Below are 25,773 nucleotides of genomic sequence, written 5' to 3'. Positions count from 1 at the left end.
TTGATTAGGTGTAAGGGGATGTGTGTTCTGGCCCAGGTCTGTCACCAGCCACCTGGGATCTTGAGTGTCACTTACCCTTAGTGGAGCATCCTCAGTAAGGGATTCGACCAATTTCACTCTGAAGATGAGCTTTAAGTAAAATCATTTATTTTGTAAGCCAAGGAGGCCACTAAAAATAAAATTATTCCCTTGCTATTATATTCCAAAATACTAATAGTCTTTGTAACATTTTAAAGATTAACTTAATATGGCTAATAGCACACTTAATTTAATGTTTATTTAATCTTGAGTGTCTAAAATCCTGTTTTGGACAAACTGTATATAGTTTAGATAAAGATATTTATGACATCAGTGATCATTATAAATTTGGAATGATTACTGGTTTCCATCATCAATACAGTAACTATACTACAATATTAATTATTTTAAATTTATTTGTATCATGTGAAAGATTTTATAGGCCAGTCTTTCTGAAGTTAAATTTCAATCTCCAGCAATAGAGAATATTTTTTTCTTAAAGAGCATAATATCTCCATATCTTCCTGCAGTTTTCAAAATGACTTATCCCCAACTGAACCCACAGGGCTATATTGACAGCTATATCATTTCTAATGCATGTCCACATTGACATACGTGTTACCAGCACTTTTGACCACTAACACACTAAGTGTTATCTATACATAATTTGGTTAATTAAGAATCATTATTTCACTACACCTAGAAGCTACTATTAATTTGTTCATCATATTTTCATTAAGTGGAAGTTGCTTGTGTATTAACGATAATCTCTATTGTTATTACCCAAATATTGTCTAGCCAATTAGTAGACACTGGAAGATGGGGGAGGGGTGAGAAGGGAAGGCCATGGATTCCTATAAGAGTGAAAGAACACTTCTTTTGCATGTAATAGTGTTAAATTATAGCCAATGCATTCTTTCTCATTAAAAGTTTAAGGGCTTAAACAGAAAGACATTGTGCAGATTAATACTTTCGGAGGGTTTATGTGAACAGATGCCAACTTTCCCCCAGGATATAATCTAGAGGTAATGTTTCACTGCAAAGTGATTGCAGCTGGATTTGTCATTATGATGAAAGCCTTTGGTTCAAACACTGAGCCAAAGAGGGTCCCTTCAAGTGTTAGACTTCCCCCTGCTCCAGTCTACTGAAGTCCTTTTTTTATTTTCACTTCCTCCCTGAATTTTATTTTCATTTCCTCTAAGGTAATATGGCAGTTATCTTAACAAATGTTTTTCATCTTCTGACCTGAGACATAAATTTACCTTTCAACTGCTCTTTGTAACATTGCTTCAGCCTTTTAAACCTGCACTGCTGATTCTAGTCTCCTTTGCCCTTGACTCCTTGCCTTCCTATACTTGCTTTATCACTTATTTTTTTCATGTTAAACACTGAGTTACAAATACTTTAAAATTAATGCCATATTTTTGATGCATAAAATGAGCATTATTAACTCCTGGTTTTGTTATAAACATTATTGAAATTGTATACTATTCTCTGTATGTGAAGTCATTCTCATTATTTCACATATTGAAAATGTGACAAATGTCTGTAAGGATTCCTTCTCCGCTTACATATTTGACTCAGTTTGATTGTTTTTTAAGGATGTTAATTTGGTGTTTTCTCTTTCTTCAAGGCACAGTGGAAAAAAGCCCACCTGTCAAGGGCTCCCTCTCTGGAAAAGTCAACCTGCCTTGTCATTTCTCCACCATGCCTACCTTACCACCCAGTTATAACACCAGTGAATTTCTCCGAATCAAATGGTCCAAGATTGAACTGGACAAGAGTGGGAAGGACTTAAAGGAGACTACTGTTCTCGTGGCTCAAGATGGGAATATCAAGATTGGCCAGGGCTACAAGGGGAGGGTGTCTGTGCCCACACATCCTGAGGACGTGGGCGACGCCTCGCTCACTGTGGTCAAGCTGCTGGCAAGCGACGCGGGCCTCTACCGCTGCGACGTCATGTACGGGATTGAAGACACACAGGAGGCCGTGCCATTGACCGTGAACGGTGAGGCTTTTGGAATCTACAGGGAGGGAGTGTGTAACGTGATACCTGGTTAGAAGTGTTGCGAAACAGTGCTCAAGGGTAGCTATTGTTTAGGGTTTGGACAAGTGGGAAAACCATCAGTCATCCCACAGTCAGTGTCTTTCACCAAAAATAAACTGTTATTTGTTGGGGGGTGGAGGCAAGGAAGGCAACTTTTTGCATAGTGACTTCAATGATTCAATGGAGAAAGTATAATCTGTACACTGGAAATAATGAACATGAAGACATGGTATATAGTTCAAGAGAATTACTTCATTATTGAGGCCCATCAGTGATAGCTTTTTAAGACTGTAAAGGCTAACCTACATTTTGTTATAATTTTTACATAAGTGTGTATGCACATATACATATACACACATGTATATACACATATACAGGTATATACACACCAAAAAACACACACCCTTTTCCTTCTTTTTTTCTCACTCTCCTAACATGATTGTTAAAATCTTTGAGTTTGCTTTTAAGAAATATAAATTATGTCTTAATTTACATTGAAGATAGAAGGTACTTAATAAGTACCATGGCACATATGACAGTGCCTTAAAAAGGCCAAGATGCAATAAACACTTGAATTGGATCAAAACAAGAAGAACTCAGTGAATTTTTTTAAAGATTAATACACTAGTTGTTATTCATTAAGTCCTGCAATGAAACATTTTGGTTTTAGCCTTCTTTCAGTAGTGGTTTATATGTCATTTGAATTTAAGTTAGGAGAGAAGGCAAAGAAAAATTGTTTTAATTGGGTGCACACATAATGCCATGGATCTTGGAAGAAGAATATTTTGGCAAGTTATTAAGCAAAATTCTCAAACCCAGACATGATGGAACAGATTTTTCTTCCAACCCTCCATTTCCCTATAATATATTTACCTTTCAGAAATATATACAAAGGGCTTTATTGAAACTCTTTCTTGTGGAGCCAAAAGGAAATACTTTAAATTTCAGATGCAACAAATTAATTTTCTGGACGTCCTTTTACATTTAGATTCTATTGCTCTCTTCCATAAATCTATTTTTATATTACCCAGTAAATGTCCTGGGCTCTTCGCTCTTTTGAGCATTTTATCATTTATTTTAGTTAGCATAAAATTGTTTTTGTTCTATTACTGTTTCTCTAGATAGATAGGTAATAGTGTAAAGTGCATGCTATATATAAATTTATATAATAATGTATATCGATATATGTAATATTTAAATATAAATATATTAAATATATATTTAAAATCCCCAAAGGAGTTTAACAACTTCTTACAATGTTCATCATTAAAGTATTAGCAATGGATTTTCCTCTTGCCCTTCTGAAACAATGAAAATCCTCTGCTTAATCTCCTTAGCCCCATGAGGTCTTCAAATTATCCCAACAATTCAGATAGTTGTACAGACTGATATTCCCTGCCTTGGTCAGGGAGGCCCCTTTGTGCCCCCTAACTGCCAATCTTCAGTGCACATGGAAGATTTTTAATTACCAAGAAGACTATTTGAAGCTTCAGTCAACATAAGACTAATTTAAAACTGTTCTTCAAATTCTTGCTTAAGCCTTAGGGATTATTATAAACTAGGTCTCTTAGTTACCCAATACCACCATATACACTTCTTGACAATTTCAGAATAGTTCTATAAAGGTAAAATTTTTCTGAAGGCATTTGATGAATATTTTTTCTATATCAGAAAGGGGAAAACAAATGTTAGTTATCAATGCATCTACTTGGTGCCTGCGTGGGTCTTTTTGTGTTGTTCCTGATCAGATGTGCCTGGCTATGACCTGGCTAGTCTGTTCCCCCATAGTCACTTTACTGGCACATGCCTAAGAGACAGACAATCTAAGGATGGGCATGTGGGAGATTCTTATAGCTAGAAGTCAGGCTGGGAAAGAGACTTTTGTCAGCCCCAGTAAAGTACTAGGAATAAAAAGAGAATAGAAGATGTTTCATAAACCAAAATTCATCCTGCATACCAAAAATGATGTGACTCAATAAAATCTCATCCTAAGATCCAGTTGTCCCAATTTCTATTTTCCAGTGACTCCTCAGGCACATTAGCTCGACTCACTTTGCAGATTATAGAAACGAGTCACCATATCTACTCCAGTTAAAAATGGAGATGCTCTTGCTGAAGTGGGAGGAGAGGACCCCCAGGTCCACCCCCAGCTGTTCTTTCCTCAGCCCTCTTTCCTCAGCAAGAACTACTAGTTTGTGCAACTCCTAAAATACAACAAAATGAAATTTGAGGCAAGTACCAGGATTTCTGACTTCTACCCATAGAGTCTGAAGAACTTTATCTCAGGATTTTTTTGGGATAAAAGTCCTACAGTTTATCTGTCATAGGGGAGACCCTAAATTACACTGGTCAGATAGTGAATATTATAAACATTTGAGTAGTACTTGGTAGGCTATTCAACATTGAAAAATCCTTTACCAAATTTGAATGTCGTATTGGTCAAATAACATAAGCAATTTCAGTTACACTTTAAGGAGGAGGGAATTAAGATTTGGTGTATGATTAATAACTTGTATATGATCAAGAAGCTAATTAGGGATTAAAACAAGCCTTCTCACTCATACATGTGTGCAGTACCTTCTCTGTCTTAGTATATTGTCTCTGGAAGTAAATTTCTCATGTCTTATGTTTAGGGGAAGTGGTGTGGATGAATGTTCCATGTGCTGCTTTTAGTAGGCCCTGGGAAAAATCATGAAATAGGAGTTGGTCTTAACTCTTTGTATCTCTTACAATACTTACTCCCTTTAGTTGTCTAGTGTTCCCATCATAGCCTGAGTACTACCTGTATTCGGACAACTGTCCACCTCTTGGGATTTAGTGGCTTAAATCTTAGATTGTTTCCATGTGAACAGAAAATTTGGGGCTAGGACACTTTCTAATGGAGCTGAATGGGACGTCTAGGTGAATGGCATTTCCGGGGGCTCCTCATACCACCATAATTTTGCATAATGCTACATAAAGTAAAAATAAAGAGTGATCATGATGATATTAGCATGTTAGCAATTAATTTGATATATTTGCTCCAAAGAGAAACTTTGCACATTGCAGCGGGCGATTTGAATATGGCTGTAATGGTTTGTTGCTTTCTTTGCAGGGGTTGTGTTTCACTACAGGGCGGCAACCAGCAGGTACACTCTGAATTTTGAGAATGCACAGAAGACTTGTTTGGAAGTTGGGGCAGTCATAGCAAGTCCAGAGCAGCTCAATGCTGCCTATGAAGATGGATTTGAGCAATGTGATGCAGGCTGGCTGGCTGATCAGACTGTTAGGTGAGTTGTCTGGGGGGGGGTGGGGCACAGGCTTTAATTTATCAATTTGGGAGTGAGAATAAAGTGCTAATCATTAGTTTTTTCTTTGGCCAGATATCCCATCCGGACTCCCCGAGAAGGCTGTTATGGAGATATGATGGGGAAGGAAGGCGTCAGGACCTACGGATTCCGTTCTCCTCATGAAACTTACGACGTGTACTGCTACGTAGACCATCTGGATGGTAAGATGTTTACATTTCTCTAGTTTCATTTGAACTAAGAAAACTGAGGAAAGACCGGGAGCATTTTGGAATAAAACAAGTCTCCATGCTTGTTTAAATTCCAAACAGCAGCATTTAGTTTAAATGACCGTATGATTCTGTGGTGAAATAAGCTTAAATTAAAGTGGAAAGAGAAGGAGCGTGTACATGGTTATGCAGGTTAGAAATGTCTTTAGTTAATAGCAGGTTTTCTTTCAGTCATGCTGCTATTGGACTATTTCCAACACACTTTTAGAGCATTAAGAATAGAAAGCTGTAAGTGTGGTACCTATTTTTGTGAGAACTTCAGGTAAAATCCTGTGATGACAAACCATTGTGAATCCAAGTGCTGACCAACACCCCAAAGCACAACTAAATAATATAAGCTAGCCCAGGAGGGGTTTTCATGTTTCACTTCTCCTATTTACTTTGCTACACTGATATTCAGAGCAATCATTCATTCATTCATTTGGCCAGTCAACTCGTTAAAAAAACTACCTACTTTGTGGTAGGTACTCTGCTGGTTGTTAGGGGTGTGACGCCAGGCAAGATACAAGCCTTGCTTTAAAGATGCTTAGAGTCTGATTGATTTTAGATAATCATTTCTCACTCAGCACTAGTCAGAGATTCTTAAAGACAAGTGTAAGTTGAATAGTGGCAACACTGTCTAGGTGGTTCAATGAAGTTTCATTATAAAACCTATGGAATACAAGTTTCCATGACTTTTGAAATGGAGTTTCATTTGTATCAACAGACATCTTAGACGCTTAAATATATAAATAGAAGTATTGAGTTGAGTTATACATTTAATTTTAGCTGTGTACACATAAAAAAGAATGATCTCTATTTTCTTATCTGTAAAATTAGGAGGTTGGACTAGATAATTCACAGGGTCTCGTCCAGCATCACAATCCTGATTCTGTGAATGGAATAAACTACCTCAGATTTTGGAGGCTTTAATTGGACTAAGATTACACATCAAATCAGGAAATTGTGTAATTTCCTGCCTGTAGATTCTCAGATTGGCTTTTGATTTTAATAGAATTTATAGCATGCTTTCTACAGAATACTTCATTGATGGGAGTTCTTTAAGAATTAGTGATACTTTCAACAATAAAGATAAAATTAAATAAAAGAATTAGTGATACTAGGCTTATTCATTTAACAAGCCCCAAGTCAGCTAGAAGAGCTTCCTGCAACTGTGGTTCAGATAATTCATGACTGATTCTGGATTACAGAACCTCCCCACATTGATTAAAGCTGGTGCTAGAAGAGGCTGAAAACGTTTTAGCTATCCTCTGTAGAACCCAGAATCATAGATCACAGCTATGCTTCTTATATAGGCTTTGGAGATTAACATAACTTGTTAGGGGTTTGAAACTGAGCTTGGAGTTTTTCTGTTTAAGTGTTTGAATGGTCTAGCAATGAGCCACTGAGGAAGGTAGCCAGGCATGGCACGCTCAAGCACCTCTGGTAAATGACATCTTCATCGAGTACAGTGACTTCAATAGGTAGACTGTGAGGTAGCCATAGGTAGGGCAAGGAAGGAACTATTTATTAATGGTTGCTTGTCAGGCTTTTTAAAAACAAACAAACAAACAAACAACCCTCCTTTTTGAACATAAGGAAACTGAGGCACCAGAGAGTGATTGCATGCGCCTTTTTTTCTATTCTACTGCAGTAAACTCTCAGGACCACCAAAGATTCCCTAGCAGAGCAATAGGCAGTTGTATAAATCAGGGAGATACAAAGCGCTCTCACAGCTCCTTCGTTCTCTGACTTATCACATCAAAGTATTCCAATTCTTATTTGAGTAATGATTGCATTACTGATTTGGTTGCAATGATTGGAATTGCCAGGTTAAATAGTAACTCTCTTTTTAACTTTTTGAGGAACTGCTAGACTGTTGTGCAATGTGGCTACACCATTTTAAATTTTCACCAGTGTTTTTAGGGGTCCTGCTTCTTTTACATTCTTGCCAACACTTTTTTCTATCTGTCTTTTTGATCATAGACATCCTAATGGGTATGCAGTAATATATGTAGTAATATCTGATGGTGGTTTTGATTTGTATTTCCTTGATTGCTAGTGATTTGAGCAACCTTTTATGTGCTTTTTGGCTATTTATATATTTTATTGGAGAAATGTCTATTTAGAACCTTTTCCCCATTTTTAACTGGGTTATTTGCCCTTTTGTTATTGAGTTGTAAGGGTTCTTTATATACCCTAGATTCAAGCACCTTTTCAGATACTGTATGTGATTTGCAAATATTTTTTCCCATTCTGTGAGTTGTATTTTTATTTTCTCAATAGGGCCCCTTGAAGTACAAAATATTCTAATTTGGATGAAATCCAGTTTATAAAATTTTTCTTTGTTTGTGCTTTTGGCGTCATAGTTAAAAAAACATTGTCAAATCCTCAGTCATGAAGACTTCTGTGTTTTCTTCTAAAGTTTTATAACATTTAAGTTTTGCTTTTATTTTCATCTATTTTGAGTTAATTTTTATATATGGTGTGAGGTAAGAGTTCTAATTCATTCTTTTGCATGTGGATGTGCACTTATCCCAGCACCATTTGTTGAAAAGACTACTCTTTTCCCATTTAATGGCCTTGGCACCCTGTTGAAAATCAACTGATCATACATACAGGGTTTATTTCTGAACTCTCTATTCCATTCCATTGAACCATTTGTCTATACTTATGTCAGTACCACATTGTCTTGATTATGGTTGGTTTGTAGTAAATTTTGAAATTGGAAAATGTGAGACCATCAACTGAGTTCTCCTTTTTCAAAACTGTTTTAGCTGTTCCAAGTACCTTGAGTTCCCATATTAATTTTAGGATCAGCTTGTCAATTTCTACAAAGAAGCAACCCGGGATTCTAATAGGGATTGCACTGAATTTCTAAATCAATTTGAGATGTATTGCCATCTCAACAATATTAACTCTTGGGATCCATGAACATGAGATGTTTTTCTATTTTTTTTTTAGATCTTCTTTAATTTATTTCAATGATTTTTTTAGCTTTCAGAGTAAGTTTTGCAGTACTTTTGTTAAATTTAGTCCTAAAAATTTTATCTTTTTGATGCAAATGTAAATGGGTTTCTCTTTATTTCTTTTACTGTTTTTGTTGCAAGTGTAGAAATACAATTGATTTTCATATATTGATGTTGTACCTTGTATTCTGCAACCTTGCTGAACTTATTAGTTCTAATAGTTTTTTAATGGAATCCTTAGGATTTTCTATAATAGTTATTTTTCATTCTATAATGTTACATTTAAAAACTAGAAATGCCTTGACATAAACTCCTTGAAGCATGTGCCAGTTATTTGCATTAAGGTTTTGATGTCAAGGTCTCCTGGAGTTTTGAATTCAAAGAGATTCACTGGAAATACAGTGGCCATTTACCTCTCAACTGTGAAACTTAAAAAAAAAAACACACACAAAAAAAATGCACACGAAAAAACACACACGGAAAACTAGGCTGATCCTCCTGTGTTGACCTGCAGCCATGCTGTGCCTGTCAGACCAAATAACACATTCAATCTCATATATATTTTGAAGACTCAGACACCCAGAAATTTTTTAGAACTTCTTTCTCACTCTAATTAAAATCTTCCTGCTCTGTCAATGGGAAAGAATGAGACTGACATCCATGAAAACATTTACATTTTAGTGGGGCTTCCTGTGTCCTTAAGCCCTTTAAATTGACATACATGAGCTCTTGTATGATAGATAACACATTGACAAACAGATGAATGTTATTTGAATGTTCCCATGAATGTTATCTGATTTAGAGAATGTTAACTGACTATCAAAGTCAATTAATGACAATTCTGTAGTAATAATCAGAGGTTACAAATTTCAGAACCCAAAGTGTATGCTTTAAGCCATATTATGCTTCTACTTCAACCTAAGACAAGGGAGAAGTTGGAAAGGTGCTGACCTGGCTTTCCAGTCTCATTGCCCCTCAAATGAGAAACATCACCAGCCTAACACTAGACATGGGGATGAAGTTACTCTGGCAGATCCGGAGATTTTCTTGTCCCTGTTAACAGGAGGTTGGTGGTCTCTGTGCAGGTTAAAGGATCACATCTTAGGGGGATAGACATGCTTATGAATCATCTACAAATATTGGCTCTCAAAAGATTATATAGCAGTATATGTTAGCTGTTAGCCAAACATGCACAGCTGATGGGTTTCAGGATCCACTAATAACGAGCATTAGTTCATTGCTTTGATCTTGTGTACGCAGACATGGGCAAAAACGAGAGAGAGAGAGAGAGAGAGAGAGGGAGGGAGGGAGGGAGGGAGGGAGGGAGGGAGGGAGAGGAAGGAAAAAAAGAAGCCTCCTTTGAAAAAACTTAAAAGTCCAAAACTTCAAAGCTAGTAATAATTACATTGAATTGTTTTTATCATCATGGGCCTTGCCGTATACTGGAAGCGGTTTTATTGTTTGGGCATTTAGAAACTCATTTCACGTGACTACTTCCAGCTCACTCCGTGTCTACTTTTGCACACATTTATTACTTATATACCCTTTTGATCCAAAGAGCAAGGAAATGTACAAATCTTGAACTTCCTTATAATAAAAAAAAATCAGGGAGTTCAGTTCTCAAGTGGACAAAGGGAATCATGACTCGTTTATAAGAACTAATTTTTAGACTAGACAGTTCAGGAAAGAAGGGTTATGAGCACAGATAAACAGAAGAAGCATAAACATTTATCACACTACCCAGCAAGTATCCAGCTGGAAAACTGTGGTGCGAGCTCAGCTTTGACTGCCACAGAGAGCAGCCCGTCTGTCAGCTGTAGTCCAGGAAAGAACTGAGTATTATCTGCCATCTGATGCCAACTTCCCTTTTCACAAGGAACTGTCAGCAGGAGAGAAAGATCCCATCCCACCTTTGCTCTAAACCCTGGCTTGTTAATCTTTCTGAGTTACTCCTGGCTATAAACTCTAACTTTTGAACAGCGTGGGTTGTTTTTATGTTTTGATTTGTTTTTATCATCGTTTGCCTTTTCAGTACGTGTCATTTTTGAGTTAGCCAGGAAACAGCTTTCCCGTTTAGCAATCAGAAGTGCGGGAAAAGCACATGCATGGTCCAAATTTTTAGGAAGTCTTATAGCAATTAGTTGTCAAGTTAAAGTGTTTGTCTTTTTTTAAATAATTATGATGATGTTAATTCCCATGGTTAAGATGAATTTAGTTTGTGGAGTGTCAACAGCTGTTAAAATCTCACCAGCAATATCTTACAGTTTCTTCCAGGACACTCTCCCTGAGAGGTTGAAATAATGGGGATAATTCAGAGCCACAGTATTTAATTTGAAATTTTGGAAAAGTATGGGTCAAGAATACTGCATATATGCTTTTTATGAAATATGCAAATTAGCCTGTGTGTGAAAGCCTCTGTTCTAACATTGTACACCAATGTGAATGCATAGGTATATACCTCGATGAATTCTTAGAACAACTTAAATTAACTTGACATTTTATCTTAAGTAATGCATTATTGCATGTACATAAAATATATTTTGTGTATTTCTTTCTTGGTATTTTATTAGCTCTCTGTATCTAGAGAAAAATGAAGTTTGTCTCATGGGTAGATAACATTTAGAAACATGTTCCAAATCTGCACTCTAGTTACAAATTTGATAAAAGTGTCCTGTAGATGTAGCTGCTTTGATGAGGCCATTTCTGGAACTTAATAGTGGGCTCAACTTATAAAAGTGTTGCTTGCCTTCCAGGAAGGCAATTACCTATCTAGTAAATCCAAAATACATGAAATTGTTTAGTTACAAGTATTCAGGTGTAGACATAGAACAGCCTTGTCCTATGCTATAAAATAGGATTTTCTCTCACAGAAGGTTCCCCCTTCTCACCCTGCAGGTGGTACTGGGATAAAAACTCAGAAAGAATTTTATTGCCCACACGAGAGGCAAAAAGGTCCCTTTAAGACACCCTCAGGGTAGGAACTTACACAACATGACCAATTAAGTCATGCTGGAGAGAAACTAAGCAAATGCTCTGAGCTGCTTTGCTTGTTGACCATGTTTTCTTTCCCTTCCTCTTGTCCTTGGATTTCTGATTTGGCTTTGCCTCTGGACCTTAGATTTTATCTCTTGGTTATCACTCATTTTTGGACCAAGACTGGAGTTACTTTATTGTTACTGGCCCAGACTCAGTGTCTGTCAAATTTCATTCCACCTTGCTATAGTTTAGAACATATAATTTGATCTGTAAATAATTCCTGAATATAGACTTAAAAACTGAAAGTAGATCAATAAGAATTTTGAAAATCTTAATATCTTGACTGCTTTCTCATTGTAACAGTGGTCAGTATTTAGCCCATGACCTGTATTTTTTTGTGGGATATGGTGTGGAAAGACATGCCTACTATTTATTACAATGGAGAAAGCCTGATGCTTCTATCGGCTGTATCTTGTTTTGCTTTCTCAAAAAATATCTTTTTAATAAATGAACTCCTCTGTGTTTGGCTTAAAAACTATCTTAGACTCTTCATCAGGGCACCCAACTCTGCTCCAGCCCCCTTTGCTCACTTGTAGTCTTTGAAGCAACCTTGGGAGACAATGGACTTAATATGCCCTTTGCTTTGCAGTCTCTTTAGTTTTTTGGCTCCTGCTTTGATTCTGTATGGTTACCTGATCCACTTACTCTCCTTCTATCTTGAGCAGGCTGACAAATAGGCAACCAGAAATTTAATACTAAGTTATATTTGTTATGGATGAATTGAGGTTCCTCTTCATTGAAACACATAATTCTCTAGAGCAATGCTTTCCGAACTATTCCATGGAACAGATCATGGCCTATTAAGTAGTATTCTGTGAAAAAAAGGAGAGTTCTCTGGTCAGATGGTGTGGGACTCATGATAAATACTGTAACATTAAATGCTCTAAAAAGTCTTGTAGAAATGAAACCTGTCAAGTGAGTTGTGTTTGTTTTTCTAAATGCAGTTGTCTATGGAACCTCTTCTCTTTGGAATACCTAGTCACATCTCAAGGCTCACCAGTTTTCTGTGGAAGACATTTTGGGAAATTATATTCTTAGAATTTGAACCATAAGTTGACTATCTTCCTGATCCACATCTTCAACAATAAGTTTTTAATAGATTAGTTCTGATTTAAACAGCAGGTCATCTATATTTGTATTATGTTAGATAAAAATCTCATAATATCAAAGGATTACCTAATTAAAACCAGGCATCTAAGGAGTCAAAAAAAGTACTTGACAGGAAGTTATAGATGCCTTAGAAATTCAGAACTCTTAGTAATGTGAATTAGTTCGGTCACTGCTATCTGTGTGTTACCCATTGATTTACCTGTGTGTGTGATTTAAATTTTAGTACGAAACTGATGCCAGGGTAGTCTGGCATATTTTATAAAAGAATACGATGTCCTGGCCTTAATAGTTTGAGGCTAACACATAGGGAGGGCAAAGTTTGGACATTTGACTTATCACTTTGGATACAGATTCAGTGTTAATCTTAGGAGTATCAAGATATAGTAAAATAATCCTATAATGCGGATGCTCACTGTATCACTGGTTTTTTTGAAGTGGGCAAGGTAATGTTTATGTTAAACAATTACGATTTAGGAGTCTTAGATATTTATTTTTTGGAACTGAGTTAAAGGAAATGTTTTTCCTTTCTTTTTCTCATTATTTTGAAATAAAACAACAGTTATGGCAAATGTACCTTTATAGGTGATGCCTTTTAATTCTCACCTCAAGTAAATTCAATGTCAGTTAAATCTTCCCTTTTTTGTCTGAGTTACACAAAACCCAATGGTGATGTATCTTTCAATATGTATATTTAAAATTTTATTTTTCATGTTTGAAAAATTCCTACATATAAGTGAAAAGAAAAATAGGTGGCTTTAGGGAATAACGGAATTTAATCAAATAAGTAAAATCACTATCTCATGGGTATTGGATAGATAGATGGAAATTGCACCCTCCAAAAAATGAATGAAACAATTGATATTTTCACATGAAGTCAGGTTTAACAAGAATCTCTCTCTACAGAGTTCCACAAGTAGATTTTTATGATTGAATAATAAGAGAATTCTCTTTCTTACCTGCCAGCACCTTCTGAAACCTTTCTTCCCTTGAATACCACAAACATGCATGCCATCTGAGACAGGGAAGGCGGCCTCCGTGAAATCATGCCGGCGCTTTTGCTCATTAGCCCCTTGGCCTGGCCGCACTTGGAGAGGTTGATTTCCCCTAACAGACCCACTAACGTAGCTGTTTGGAGAAGCAGTTTTACCCAATTAATTATATTTCGTTGCCCTGCTCTGGTTGGCTGATTGATTATTCCTGTTACTTAGGAGGAACAGTAGTTTTGCCTCAATGTAGAAGCAGCTCGCAGTGCAGGAAACTAGGGCACCAAAAATGACATGCCAGCTGTGACAGCAAAGCCCAGCGCTCTGCCTGGAGGGGGCGGCTGGCGCGCCGCCCGCTTTCACGCTTGGTCCCTTTCAGGCCGACTGCGAGGGCAACGCGACGCGAGCGAGGCTGCTGGCCGCGGACCAGCCTCTCCCCCTCCGCCTGCCTCTGTCCCTCTGTTGCCTGGGCCAAGCCCATAGGTGACACCCGTCACCTGCTCCAGCAGCAGCTCCCCACAGCCCCGCCGCAGACTTGGCTTTCGCTAGCTGCTGCTCGGGAAGGAGGGGAGAAAGAGCACCTTGCTTTCTAACAAGGACGTGAAATGGCATTCATTGAACAAATGGGATGGAATACACACTCTGACTGGCATGGTGACCCTTACGCTTTTAAAACTTATTAGGGAGAGAGACATCGAAGGGGTGGGGAGGGGGGACTTACATTCTCATAATGTATTTTTAGATTTGAGGATTACTGTCCTTTGCTAGGCTAGATCATTAAGGACAAACCTACTCACACCCCACCTTACTCTTTTCAGTCAGGTAAAAGTCATTTTTCTTTCTCTCCTTCAAATAGTTCTTATTGGGATTTGACCCAATTTCATCAGTAGCAATTTTAGATTTATAGTGAGAAAAGCTGATATGTGTGATTTGGCTATTTTCCTATGACCAATTTTGCTTGTTTTATAAAGCTGCCACACACTCAGAGAGCGTAATGGCTCTATTTGTTTTAAACAACTGCTCGTTACATCTAAGCTTTGTCAGGTGAAGACCCTAATCGTGAGGGCCCTGGAGTCCCAGTTGTCTAATATCTCATAGAATCAGAGAGCGGCCTCGGTGAGAGGGAAACAGGACCCGCAGCTGCTGCAATAACGGGCTATCAATATTTTAGCTTCCTCTCCGTTTCATTTCATATCCTTCCACCTGCCTGCTATATTTGCTCAGGTCTTCTCTAATTCTGCCTCTGTCTTTTAAAAGGCCACTTGTGCAAAAAAAATAAATAAATAAAAATAAAAGGCCACTTGTGCTCAGATGTGGAAAGCATCATTTAATTTCCATTGAATTAATGTCAGCCAATTGTTTTGTTAGTTACCCAAGGAACATTCCAATTTAACAAACTGGCATTTCCGGAGCATTTTATTATGACACGTTAAATGATAATAAACATATTCTCCGTTAATTGGGCCTGGTGATGAACAAAGTAAATGTTCAGCCTTTCTTTGTTAATCATTAAGCAAATATGAGCCTCTCAAACCTAGTTAGAGGCCCTGCTATCTGGCACACCTGGTGTCTTTCTGAGAACTGGAGAAAGGCACCCCTCTAGGCAGACAGATTGCAAAAGGTATCTTCCCTGGGCACAGTAAATTGAAAAAAAAAGGTGCCCCTTCCTCCCAGGGAGGCTTTGGTGTCTTTGGCTGGTTGGGTGGGAGCTGATGGCCCCCGTTCACTCTGGGCCCTGACCACGTGCAGGCTCTGCCCTGCAGGACGATCCCACAGCCCCTTCCCCGGACAGGAGGGCAGGTAACAGCGGCTTCTATCCCCTCTGGACTTCAAACCCTGGAGGTTTTCTTGTTTTGTTATTTGATTTGATGGGATTTAATTCATTTTGATGGTACTGATACATGAGAAGGAAGGTCAGAGAATTACCATTTGATTTTAGGATAAACCAAGTGAAATAACCTCAGTGAGAGTCCACTACAGGTTTCCCTTCCAGCGTGCAATGTTAGTAAGGACAGCGTTTCCTGCACAATAATCCAAAGACTCAGTTGGAAAGGTTTGTTCATCTTAAAGAATTTATTGTAACTTTATTATCAAGTGGCTGCTTCTATGGCCTATGTGTATATAGAAGCAGTTATCTGAGAATAAAGTGCGTATAGATGAAACTTTTCTGGTATGTGTTCTTATCATACATGAATAGTAACGAAATCAAGTAACCGTTGTTTCCCAATTTAAAGTGGCAGAAGCTGCTACGACATCATGAAAAAGTATTACATGTTCCCCCCCGCCCCGACACCCCAGGCTGGAAAGGAATGACTACTAAATGTAGGGCTTTTTTCCTCTCCTTATTTCAGGTGATGTGTTCCACATCACTGCTCCCAACAAATTCACCTATGAGGAGGCCAAAGAAGAGTGTGAAAACCACGACGCCCAGCTGGCGACTGTGGGGGAGCTCCACGCGGCTTGGAGGAATGGCTTTGACCAGTGCGATTACGGGTGGCTGATGGACGCCAGCGTTCGCCACCCTGTGACTGTGGCCAAGGCCCAGTGTGGAGGTGGTTTACTTGGGGTGAGAACCCTGTATCGTTTTGAGAACCAGACAGGCTTTCCTTCCCCTGATAGCAGATTTGATGCCTACTGCTTTAAACGTAAGTGTTTGATACCTTTTTAAAAGTTACAGATTAAAAAAAAATACTTCGAAGGCATGCATTGATGTTCAACCAGCAATGGAAACAGTTCAGTAACTGCCAAAACACGCAAACGGAACAGCAGCGAGGTGGTTAAAACGGGGAAGTTTGACAAATGGTTTTTTAAAAGGAATGAGGAATTGTCAAGTCTTAACTGTGCCCCGTTGCACCACAGAACATATATCTGAGTAGTTATTTTATGTTAATTCAGTCCTTAAATGCAACTAGATCATGGTGCTGTAAGGTCAAGGCCAACTGTAGCTGAGTTGAGACCTTGAGTTTTGTTTATTTTGTCTTTGTTTGGTATGTCTTTCTTTGAAATGGCAGAGAATTCAAATTTCAATAATTGCAGGTGAGTACTTGGAACTGACATGGATAATATAACATTCAATTAATTAATACCTGAAAATGAACCACGCTATAAATAAAAATCTTCTTTTATCTCATTTTGTTTCAAGTAAAAGAAATGTGTCTTCTAATAATTAATTCTCTAGTACCATATTGGCATACATATATGTTTTTTGCTACCTTCATTAGGTTTACTACTTAAATTGGTTTTAAATAACAGTTTTCAACATTCAAGATATATTTGTTCAAAATTCTCAAATAACCTGAAATGATTTTATCAATAGTAGTCTCATGATATAGTATCATACTTATAGAATGTTTAATTAAACAAGCAAGGAATCCAGAGCCCGGTGATATTTACTGTCCGGCCTATGTGACAACTAAACAGGGATCTGCTACAATTTTGGGTGACCTTGAGTTATGTGTAAGGTAGGGGCATGCTATATTGAAATGCACTGAAAAGTTATTAGTTTCTAATACATCTTGTTATAGCAATATGTAACTGAAATGAGTAGAAAATAGCCTGTTATGTAATTGGTTTCTAAAGTGAAATACACAGTCATTCTTTATTAGCCAGAAAGATACAGCTGGGATATCTGAGTAGTCAGCAGACTAGATGTTAGTACAACGGGAAGGTGTGATTTCGCACACTGTTGCCTCCCAGCTATGATGCCTCTGCTTGGATCTCCTCCCATGAACTCAACTTTCTGAGTGTTAAGGCCATGTGTTGTGTATTAGCCCAATACAAGTGGGTCATAAAAAGCCATTGGAAATACTAGCTTTTGTTTCTAAAACCTGAAACGACAGAAAAGTCTTTCTTAATAAATTTTTAGGAAAACAAACAACAATGAAAAAACCTTACCCTTAAAAGTAGAAAGAAATATTCTTTTACATCACATTCTCATAACAGGTAATTCAAGCTCTAAGATCAGTTTTACATTAAGTGACTAATATGATTAAGGAACAAAATTGGCTTGGTGTGTGCTGGGATTGAAGGGGTTAGAGAGGTTAAATTAGGGAAGGAGTAGAATTCTCCAGCTCCACTACCTTGCTTGATTATATATATTTCTTGTGCTTTATAAAACTGGCACTAGAAAACTTTTAAACACTTTTTCTCCCTGAGGGCAAAATTTAAGTCAAAGCCTGTCTATAGCCACAAAGAATTCATCCCGATGTGTTTTAAATTATTTGTTTAAATGAAGAATTCACGTGAATGTAGGAAATAGCAAGGTACTTCAATTCAAATAGAAAAGCCACCTACTAAAAATCTACATTAAAATCTTAAAAAGTTGGAAAGTTTAGGTCCATTGTTTTCTCTCTAATTCATTTAATCTGTATAACTTGGAAATATATAACTTGCAAATATAATGGTTCAGATTTTGGGTTTTGTCCCATCTGAGCTAAATTCTTGTTTATTTCTCCCCTACCTAAGACCCTATCATATTCAAAATTTATTCAGTGCATAAAAAGCTTAGAATGTTTAGTCATAACATAAATACCTTTCTTAAAGCACATGCAATGCCAACAGCTTCCCAAATTTCTAATTTATTTTTCGAAAATTATCTTAATATACAGGGTGTGGCAAAAGTAGGTTTTCAGTTGTGAGCACGAGAAACACAAGAGTTTATTCTTGTATTGTTATTTAATATTGAGCAACTGTAAACCTACTTTTGCCCCTCTCTCCTGTACATACATGTATATATATACATGCACATATATACACGTATATGTGTGTGTGTGTGTATACACACACACGTGTATATACACACACACACATATTTTAATTCGAAAAATATTCTCAATGACTTGACTGCCATCCACTTTTCCCACATAGTTGAGTAGTGGCTAAATTCTGTAGGGTAAATATTGTAGGAGTTGTGGCCCTTGTGACAGTTCCAAAGTGATTTCAAAGATATACAGTTGGTTGGTAAAGTAGAGGAATTTAGAAATATAATCATGTTTTTCTTGTTTGCTTTTACCAAATGCAGAAAGTGTTTTTATAGCCCCTTCTTGGTGAATGAACAATACCCAATCTCATTTTGCTATAATTCCCTTTTTCCTTTTAAAATCATTGAATAGAACATTAATAATGGCTGATGATAAATATAATTAGAATCGATTCTTGTCAAATAGATTAAAAAAAAACAAATAAATTAATGTCTGTGAAATAAAGTTTTCCTCTGTATTCCCCTGTGATGATTAAACTAAACCACTTCTGATTTTTCTCTGGCCTCAGAGTTAAGCTAGTTCTGTGGAAGTCAGAGAGTTACACGGGGCTTTGAGAGATCACTCACACATCCTCAAATTTAAGTGAATGGAAAGCATTCGAGACTCATGATCATCTCTGTTTGATGTTATTACTGATCTCCAAAATGGGGAGTAGAACACGTTTCCTAGAAAAGCTCTTCTAATATCTTATTACTGTCACTCAGATAGTTTTTCTAATTATCTAAATCCATTGCCTTAGAGTTGGAGCCCATATTTCCTTTTCAGTTGGAGACCAAAATCTAAAGAACAGCTATTTCTATTATTGAGCACAATTCTTCATTGTCCCTCAACATCTTCCTCAACGGAAACAACTTCCTTGTTTTGAAATTTTACTGTCTAAGCCTTTAAATCATATATGTGATCTTGCCTCGAGCCCTCCTTATTTGTCACATCCCTCTGTTTGATTAAACTTGGAACTAAAAATAGTGGCCCAAAGAAGGCTAAATAAATACCCACCACTTCATATGCTATCTTTCTTCCATATTTGTTTACCTTCAAACCTATGGTCAGTTTATCTTTCTTGTGCCCTAGATCATAATCTGACCATAGGCACCAAAACTTTTCCTTTTAAAAATGTTTTCTGTTTATTGAATTTGAATATGTTAGCATTCACTCACTCATAAAACTTGTAAAAAATTTTTGAATTTTAATCTCATTGTTTCAACCTTTACTTTTCCCCTGTTAACCCAGAATCAACTTATTGAATATCCACTTTACTTGTGATTCCAATGTTTACATTTATTTATGTATAAAAACATTTAATCTAGGAGAACTAATTTGAAGTTAGTCACTTCCCTATAATGTAGGCTGTATGGGTATGAGTTAAATTGACTATCATGCTGGTAACAGGATTTTTATATTTTATTAGAAAAATCTGCCTGATGTCTTACAACAGAGAAGATAGTCCATAGAACATAAAATGCCATAAGTAGAGCGATGTGAAACATCTGTGTGGTAGACAGCTGCAAAGGTTGGAAGGGAGCTTTTGTGGGAAAAGAAGTGTGCTGATTTCTGTTGGCTTCCTCATGTAGCTGAGGGGACACTGGCAGTTTTCTAAAACGAAAACATCTTCATGTGAGTGCTCCGTCCGGAGTGACACCGTTAGAATAATCTCGAGTTGTTGTTCTCACCTTTGTAATAATCATCATTAATACAGTGACATTATTCTTAAAATATCTCTTCATAAATATTGGTATTTTTAAAAATGATTTTGTGGGGTGGGAGAAATGGTTGAAACAAATGGCACAGATGAGGAGCTATACTGAGTTATGATGGAAATCAGCTGTTAAGTTGATGAAAAATCCACCCAACCCCAAAAGGAAGTTTGAGGTTTTCCATTTCAAATAGTATAATTAATTAAATTAATTATAAGCAGACATTTTAACAGGGCTCTAAAATTATTAGAAACTTCTTTTTTTTTTTTTTTAATCACAAATCCTGGCTTTGTAAAAGAGATTCTCTGAGACTCATATTACGGTCACTTCACTGTGCTCCAGGACTACATGAGGCCAACACCAATGGTACAGTACAAATTGGCCAGGACATAGTTATTTAGTTTTTTAAAAATCTGATTCCTTCATTTTTCAAACACTTTCAAAGTGTTTTCATAGCACTGTAGAAGTTACTAGCACAGAACTTGGGTTGGGACATAAGAAGACCCCATTCACAGGCCCTCTGTTTGGCCCTAATGCTGTTATCACCTCCTGTTAAGTTAATTTCATCAGCCATGGAAATACTCAGAGGGTAAAAGCAAAATTACCTTTTTTGTTGTTATTAATATGATTAATTTTTTTCTAATATGCAGTGTGCTGTTTATATTATGTTTCCATGGGAACTTTCTCTGTACGTACATTTTACTATTTCCCCAAAGAATGCAGTTATAAGACAAAAATGATATTTGGCAGTTAAATGAGGTAACGGTTATGGAATTTCAGAGGATATAGAGAGTTGACTTAAAAGAAAAACAGTCAGCCACACTTTGGTTCCTTAAGTTGCTTTTTTCAATCAAAATAGACTAAAGCTTCTTCCAATAAATGAATGCAGAAAGGTTTTCTTAAAAAAATAAAAAGAGAAAAAGGATATTTAATATATTTTGAAAAGTTCAATTCTGTTTTTAAATTTAGTTTTGTTTTACTATAAAAGGACAAATCATGACAGACTTTAAAGATTATATAAATGCACCATAATGTAAATAGCTATCAAGTTTTTATTATAAAGTTGGTTAATCTGGGCTATTATAGCTCAAGTCTGATTTATAAAAAATAACATCATTTTGTCATTAAAATTTTAAAATAATTTTATTTTTTAGAGCAGTTTTAGGTTCACAGCAAAATGGAGCGGGCAGTGCAGTGATTTCCTATGTGCCTCCCATCCCCACTCAGGCATCGCCTCCCCGTTGTCGACATTCCTCTCCACATTTGTTCTAATTTGTAGACCTACATGGACACATCATAATCACTCAAAGTCTGTAGTTTACATTAAGGCTCACTTTTTGTGCTGTACATTTTATGGGTTTGGAAAAATATATAGTGACATGTATTTACCATTCTAGTATCATACAGAACAGTTTCACTGACCTAATATCATTAAGTTTTGACAGAGTAGATGGAGCTCAAAGGTATCCAGTGTTGTTTTCCAAGGACTCCGTTTTGGTATTATTAGTAGTAAGACACAAGATATTATAGATACTACAGATATTACAACTCTTATCAGTGGGACCAGGCATTACCCATACAACTAGTTTTAAGCAGTACAGGCTATGGCAAAGCAACGACTAAGGTTTCCTCAGAACAGTTCCTTCTGAGTTAAGTGGCAGCTAATTTTTGATTTTTGAAAGTCTGAATTTGAAAAACAACAACCACCCAGACTCTTTATGCACTAAGCTGTATAACAGCAAAATCGAGCTGTTATCACCTCCTGTTAACAGATTCGTGTTAACAAGGAATCTTGTCTGCAACACTGTCACTTTCATACACGATTTAAATTTCTTTAAGCAGGTCAAACCATTCCCTGTAAATCTGGATGCCTTATAATGTAGCGTTTTATGATGACATGTTACTTTTTATTGCCTGAGCCTATTCTTTCTGATGCCCAGGGTTGTTTCCAGTGATTTGTAATTACAGACCTAAAATATATCATGTGGGTACTTTATTTCCTGTTCTATGCTTGTGCTTCATGCTAAAGTAAGCCTGGAACCAAGACCTTTAAGAGTTACAAACACAGTGTGTAGAACATAGAACAAAACGTACAACTACGACAAATGCCAAGTGGCCTTTGCCAGAAACATTTTATTATTTATTAGAAACAAGGCTCCACCAGAGTTGAAAGGATGCAGAAGACAAATGTCCAACACCTGGAATCAAGTGAAGGGTGATTTTAAAAAGTTTAATATCCTGTTTTTATGAAACCCTCCACATTATGGACAATGTAATAGTTTATATGTAGCTTGGGGACATTTGATGTGGCTTTTTGTTGTTTTGCAATCGGAGGCCCTCCCTCTCCCCTGAGACACTGTGCAGCTTGAGAAGGAGGGAGAAACCCAGAGGCAGGGTACAGAAGCTTCCAGAATAGTAACACTAAGTTCTGCTAGGCTTCAAGTTGCTGCTCTAGTTTCTGATATATCACCTATCCGCTGTTTCCAAACTCTGCATTTATATGTTTTTGGACATCTCCTTCTCTTAAAACTACATAATATTCATTTTCCTTAACCAAGAACAGTCACTCATACCTATGGGTAAAAGCAGTGATAATCCTTACACTATAAAACACGTGATCAGTTGGTGACTATTAAATGTTCAGTTGCCCTTGGGTTAATTTAAGTATAGTTTTTAGACTCCTGTTCATCACAAAACACTTTTGGGTCACCCCAAAACATACAGCAGCACTTAACAAACACTGGACGTGCAACTTTTTATTAGTGACTTGTCTAATCAACTCTTTGAAATTATTTTCTAGCTAAACAGAATATAACAGAGGCTACAACCATCGATCTGAATATCCTTACAGAAACTGCATCACACAGTTTATCCAAAGAACTACAAATGGTACCTGACAGAACTACACCAACCACCCCTTTAACCACTGACTTACCTGTCATTACAACAAAGTTCCCTTCTGTGGGAAACATAGTCAATTTTGAGCAGAAATCCACAGTTCAGTCTCCAGCTGTCACACACAAATTAGCCACTCAACCACCCACACCTGCTGGGAGTGCCAAGAAGCCTTGGGATAGGGACTATTACTCACCTTCTGCTTCAGGACCACTTGGAAAGCCAGACGTATCTGAAATTAAGAAAGAAGTGCCCCAGAGTACAACCGTCACCTCCCATCATGCTACTGATTCATGGGATGGTGTCATGGAAGACATACAAACACGAGAATCAGTTACGCAAATTGAGCAAATAGAAGTGGGTCCCTTGGTAACGTCTATGGAAATCTCAAAGCACATTCCTTCCAGAGAATTCCCTGTAACCGAAACACCATTTGTATCTACAAGAATGACCCTGGAATCTAAATCTGAAAAGAAAACAGTAAGCAGTGCTTCCGAATCAGTGCCCACAACCCGCTATTTCACCTTGGGAGAAGGTGGTGGTGAAGACAGAACATCTACAGTTAGACCTGGCCAGAGCACTTGGGGCTTTAGCCAAATACCTGAAGTCATTACAGTGTCAAAGACTTCAGAAGACGCCACAGCCGGTCGACCAGAGGATGCGGAGGCCGCCTCCCCGGGAGCTAGGCCTGACAGTCATGGCACAGAGTCCTTTCCTTATTCCGGAGATGAAAGGTTAGCCGAGGGGGTATCCACAGTTACTCATCCCCCTGCGCACACAGAGGTGACACAAGGGAGAGAAAGAACAGAAGCCCTGCCACCAGAGGCGAGAACAGGTGCTTATACCAGTGATGAAATACAGGAAAAGATCACCAAAGGTCCCTTCATAGGCAAAACAGAGGAAGAAGCCTTCTCTGGAATGAAGTTCTCTACCACGTCCTCAGGTTCTCTGGCGGAAATGACCAAATTCTTTGATTCAACGCCACCGACAACAGCAAAGCCAAGCGTGGCGCCAACAGAGGCGAGCGAGGTGGAGGGAGACTCCACAAGAACTGCAGTTGGATTAGACACAGACGGCCATCAAGATACGACAAAGCATGATGAGGCTGTCACAGCAGCGCATTCGACCCCCGGCACTTTAAGTGTGGAGGTGGCCACTGTCTCCAAATGGTTATGGGATGAAGATAGAAAGGCCTGGAAGCCGTCAGGGTTCACAGAACGTGCAGGCTCTCCAAAACCGCCCCCTGCCTCACTCACCACTACGGGGGTGAGTGGAAAGGGTGGAGAAGTCCCAGGTTTCACTCGGGATGGAGGGGGTGACTTTACTCTTATCCCAGATGGTACTCAGACGCCGTCAGAGCAGTTTACTGAGGAAGACACGACAGACCACGGGGAAGTCACAGTTGTATTTCGGCCAGCTACATTGACTGGCGCTACAGAAAAGTCAACCTTGAGGGACTCTACAGCTGAAGAAAGGGTTCCACCTGTCACAAGCATGGAGGGGCGGTTTGCTCATTCCACTGTAGAAGGAAGTGCTTTGGATGAAGGAGAAGACACGGGTGTCTCTGAGCCTGTGCCCACTGCCCCTCAATTTGCACACACTTCAGATGTGGAAGGATTGGCATTTGTTAATTACAGCAGCCCCCCGGAGCCTACTACATATGTAGACACTTCCCATACCGTTCCCCTCTCTGTAATCCCCAAGACAGACTGGGGAGTGCTGGTCCCCTCTCTTCCATCAGAAGGTGAAGTCCTAGGTGGACCCTCTCAAGACATACATGCCATTGATCAGGCTCACCTTGAGGCAACTGTTTCTCCTAAAACTATAAGAACAACAACAGAAATGACCCAGGGAACAACTCAGGAAGAATTTCCTTGGAAAGATAAGACTCCGGAGAAACCAGTTCCTGCTCTCAGTTCTACAGCTGGCACAGCCACGGAGGCGACAGCACCTTTGGATGAACAGGAAAGTGATGGGTCGGCCTATACTGTTTCTGAAGATAGATTGGCGACGAGTTCTGAGAGAGTCCCAATTCTAGAAACAACTCCAAGTGGAAGAATTGAACACACTACGTCTTACCCACCTGGTGCTGTCACTGAGCACAAAGCAAAAACAGAGGAAGTGCTAACACTAACACCAGGCATTAGTCCAAGTGCTACCCAACCTGTAGAAGAAGCCACTACTGAGGAAGGAGAGAAAACATCCTTAGATTATATTGATTTAGGCTCAGGATTATTCGAAAAGCCCAAAACCACAGAATTCCCAGAAGTTTTAACAACTAAAGCCACAGTTCCAGGTGAGACCACTACTGCCTTCAGCCCAGTGGACAGACTTCACAGGACTCCAGCATTCCAGCCATCCTCGGTCCCCACTGAGAAACCACCTCTCATTGACAGGGAAGCCAGTGAGGAAACGGCGGGTGACATGGTCATCATTGCAGAGTCAACATCTCGTGCTCCTCCTACCACTCTCGAGGATATTGTAGCCAAGGAAATGGAAACCGGTATCGATAGAGAATATTTCACAGCTTCAAGTCCTCCTTCTGTTACACAGCCAGCAAGACCACCCACTGTGAAAGGCAAAGAAGCCTTCGGTCCTCAGGCACTTTCCACTCCAGAGCCCCCAACGGGGACAAAATTCCACCCTGACATAAATATTTACATTATTGAGGTCAGAGAAAACAAGACAGGTAAGTCTTTGCTTTCTAGACATACCAGTCAAGGCAA

At 38.2% G+C, this 25,773-nt stretch overlaps 1 protein-coding gene across 2 annotated transcripts in view; it reads left to right on the top strand.

Annotated features, from left to right (window-relative positions):
- The window catches only part of VCAN (versican), a 100,366-nt gene that overhangs the window by 15,511 nt on the left and 59,082 nt on the right, over positions 1–25,773 (top strand). The window contains exons 3-7 of one of the 2 annotated variants that reach the window (XM_081133422.1): positions 1,652–2,026; positions 5,160–5,334; positions 5,428–5,555; positions 16,050–16,343; positions 22,953–25,736. In XM_081133422.1, the coding sequence (XP_080989548.1) occupies positions 1,652–2,026; positions 5,160–5,334; positions 5,428–5,555; positions 16,050–16,343; positions 22,953–25,736 (3,756 nt within the window). The remainder of the gene's footprint in view (positions 1–1,651; positions 2,027–5,159; positions 5,335–5,427; positions 5,556–16,049; positions 16,344–22,952; positions 25,737–25,773) is intronic. The other variant, XM_081133423.1, reaches the window with a different exon arrangement.

This window comes from Miniopterus schreibersii (genome assembly GCF_964146895.1).
Source record: "Miniopterus schreibersii genome assembly, chromosome: 3".
Lineage (NCBI taxonomy): Eukaryota > Metazoa > Chordata > Mammalia > Chiroptera > Miniopteridae > Miniopterus > Miniopterus schreibersii.
This window is presented reverse-complemented; position numbering and strand designations above follow the sequence as displayed.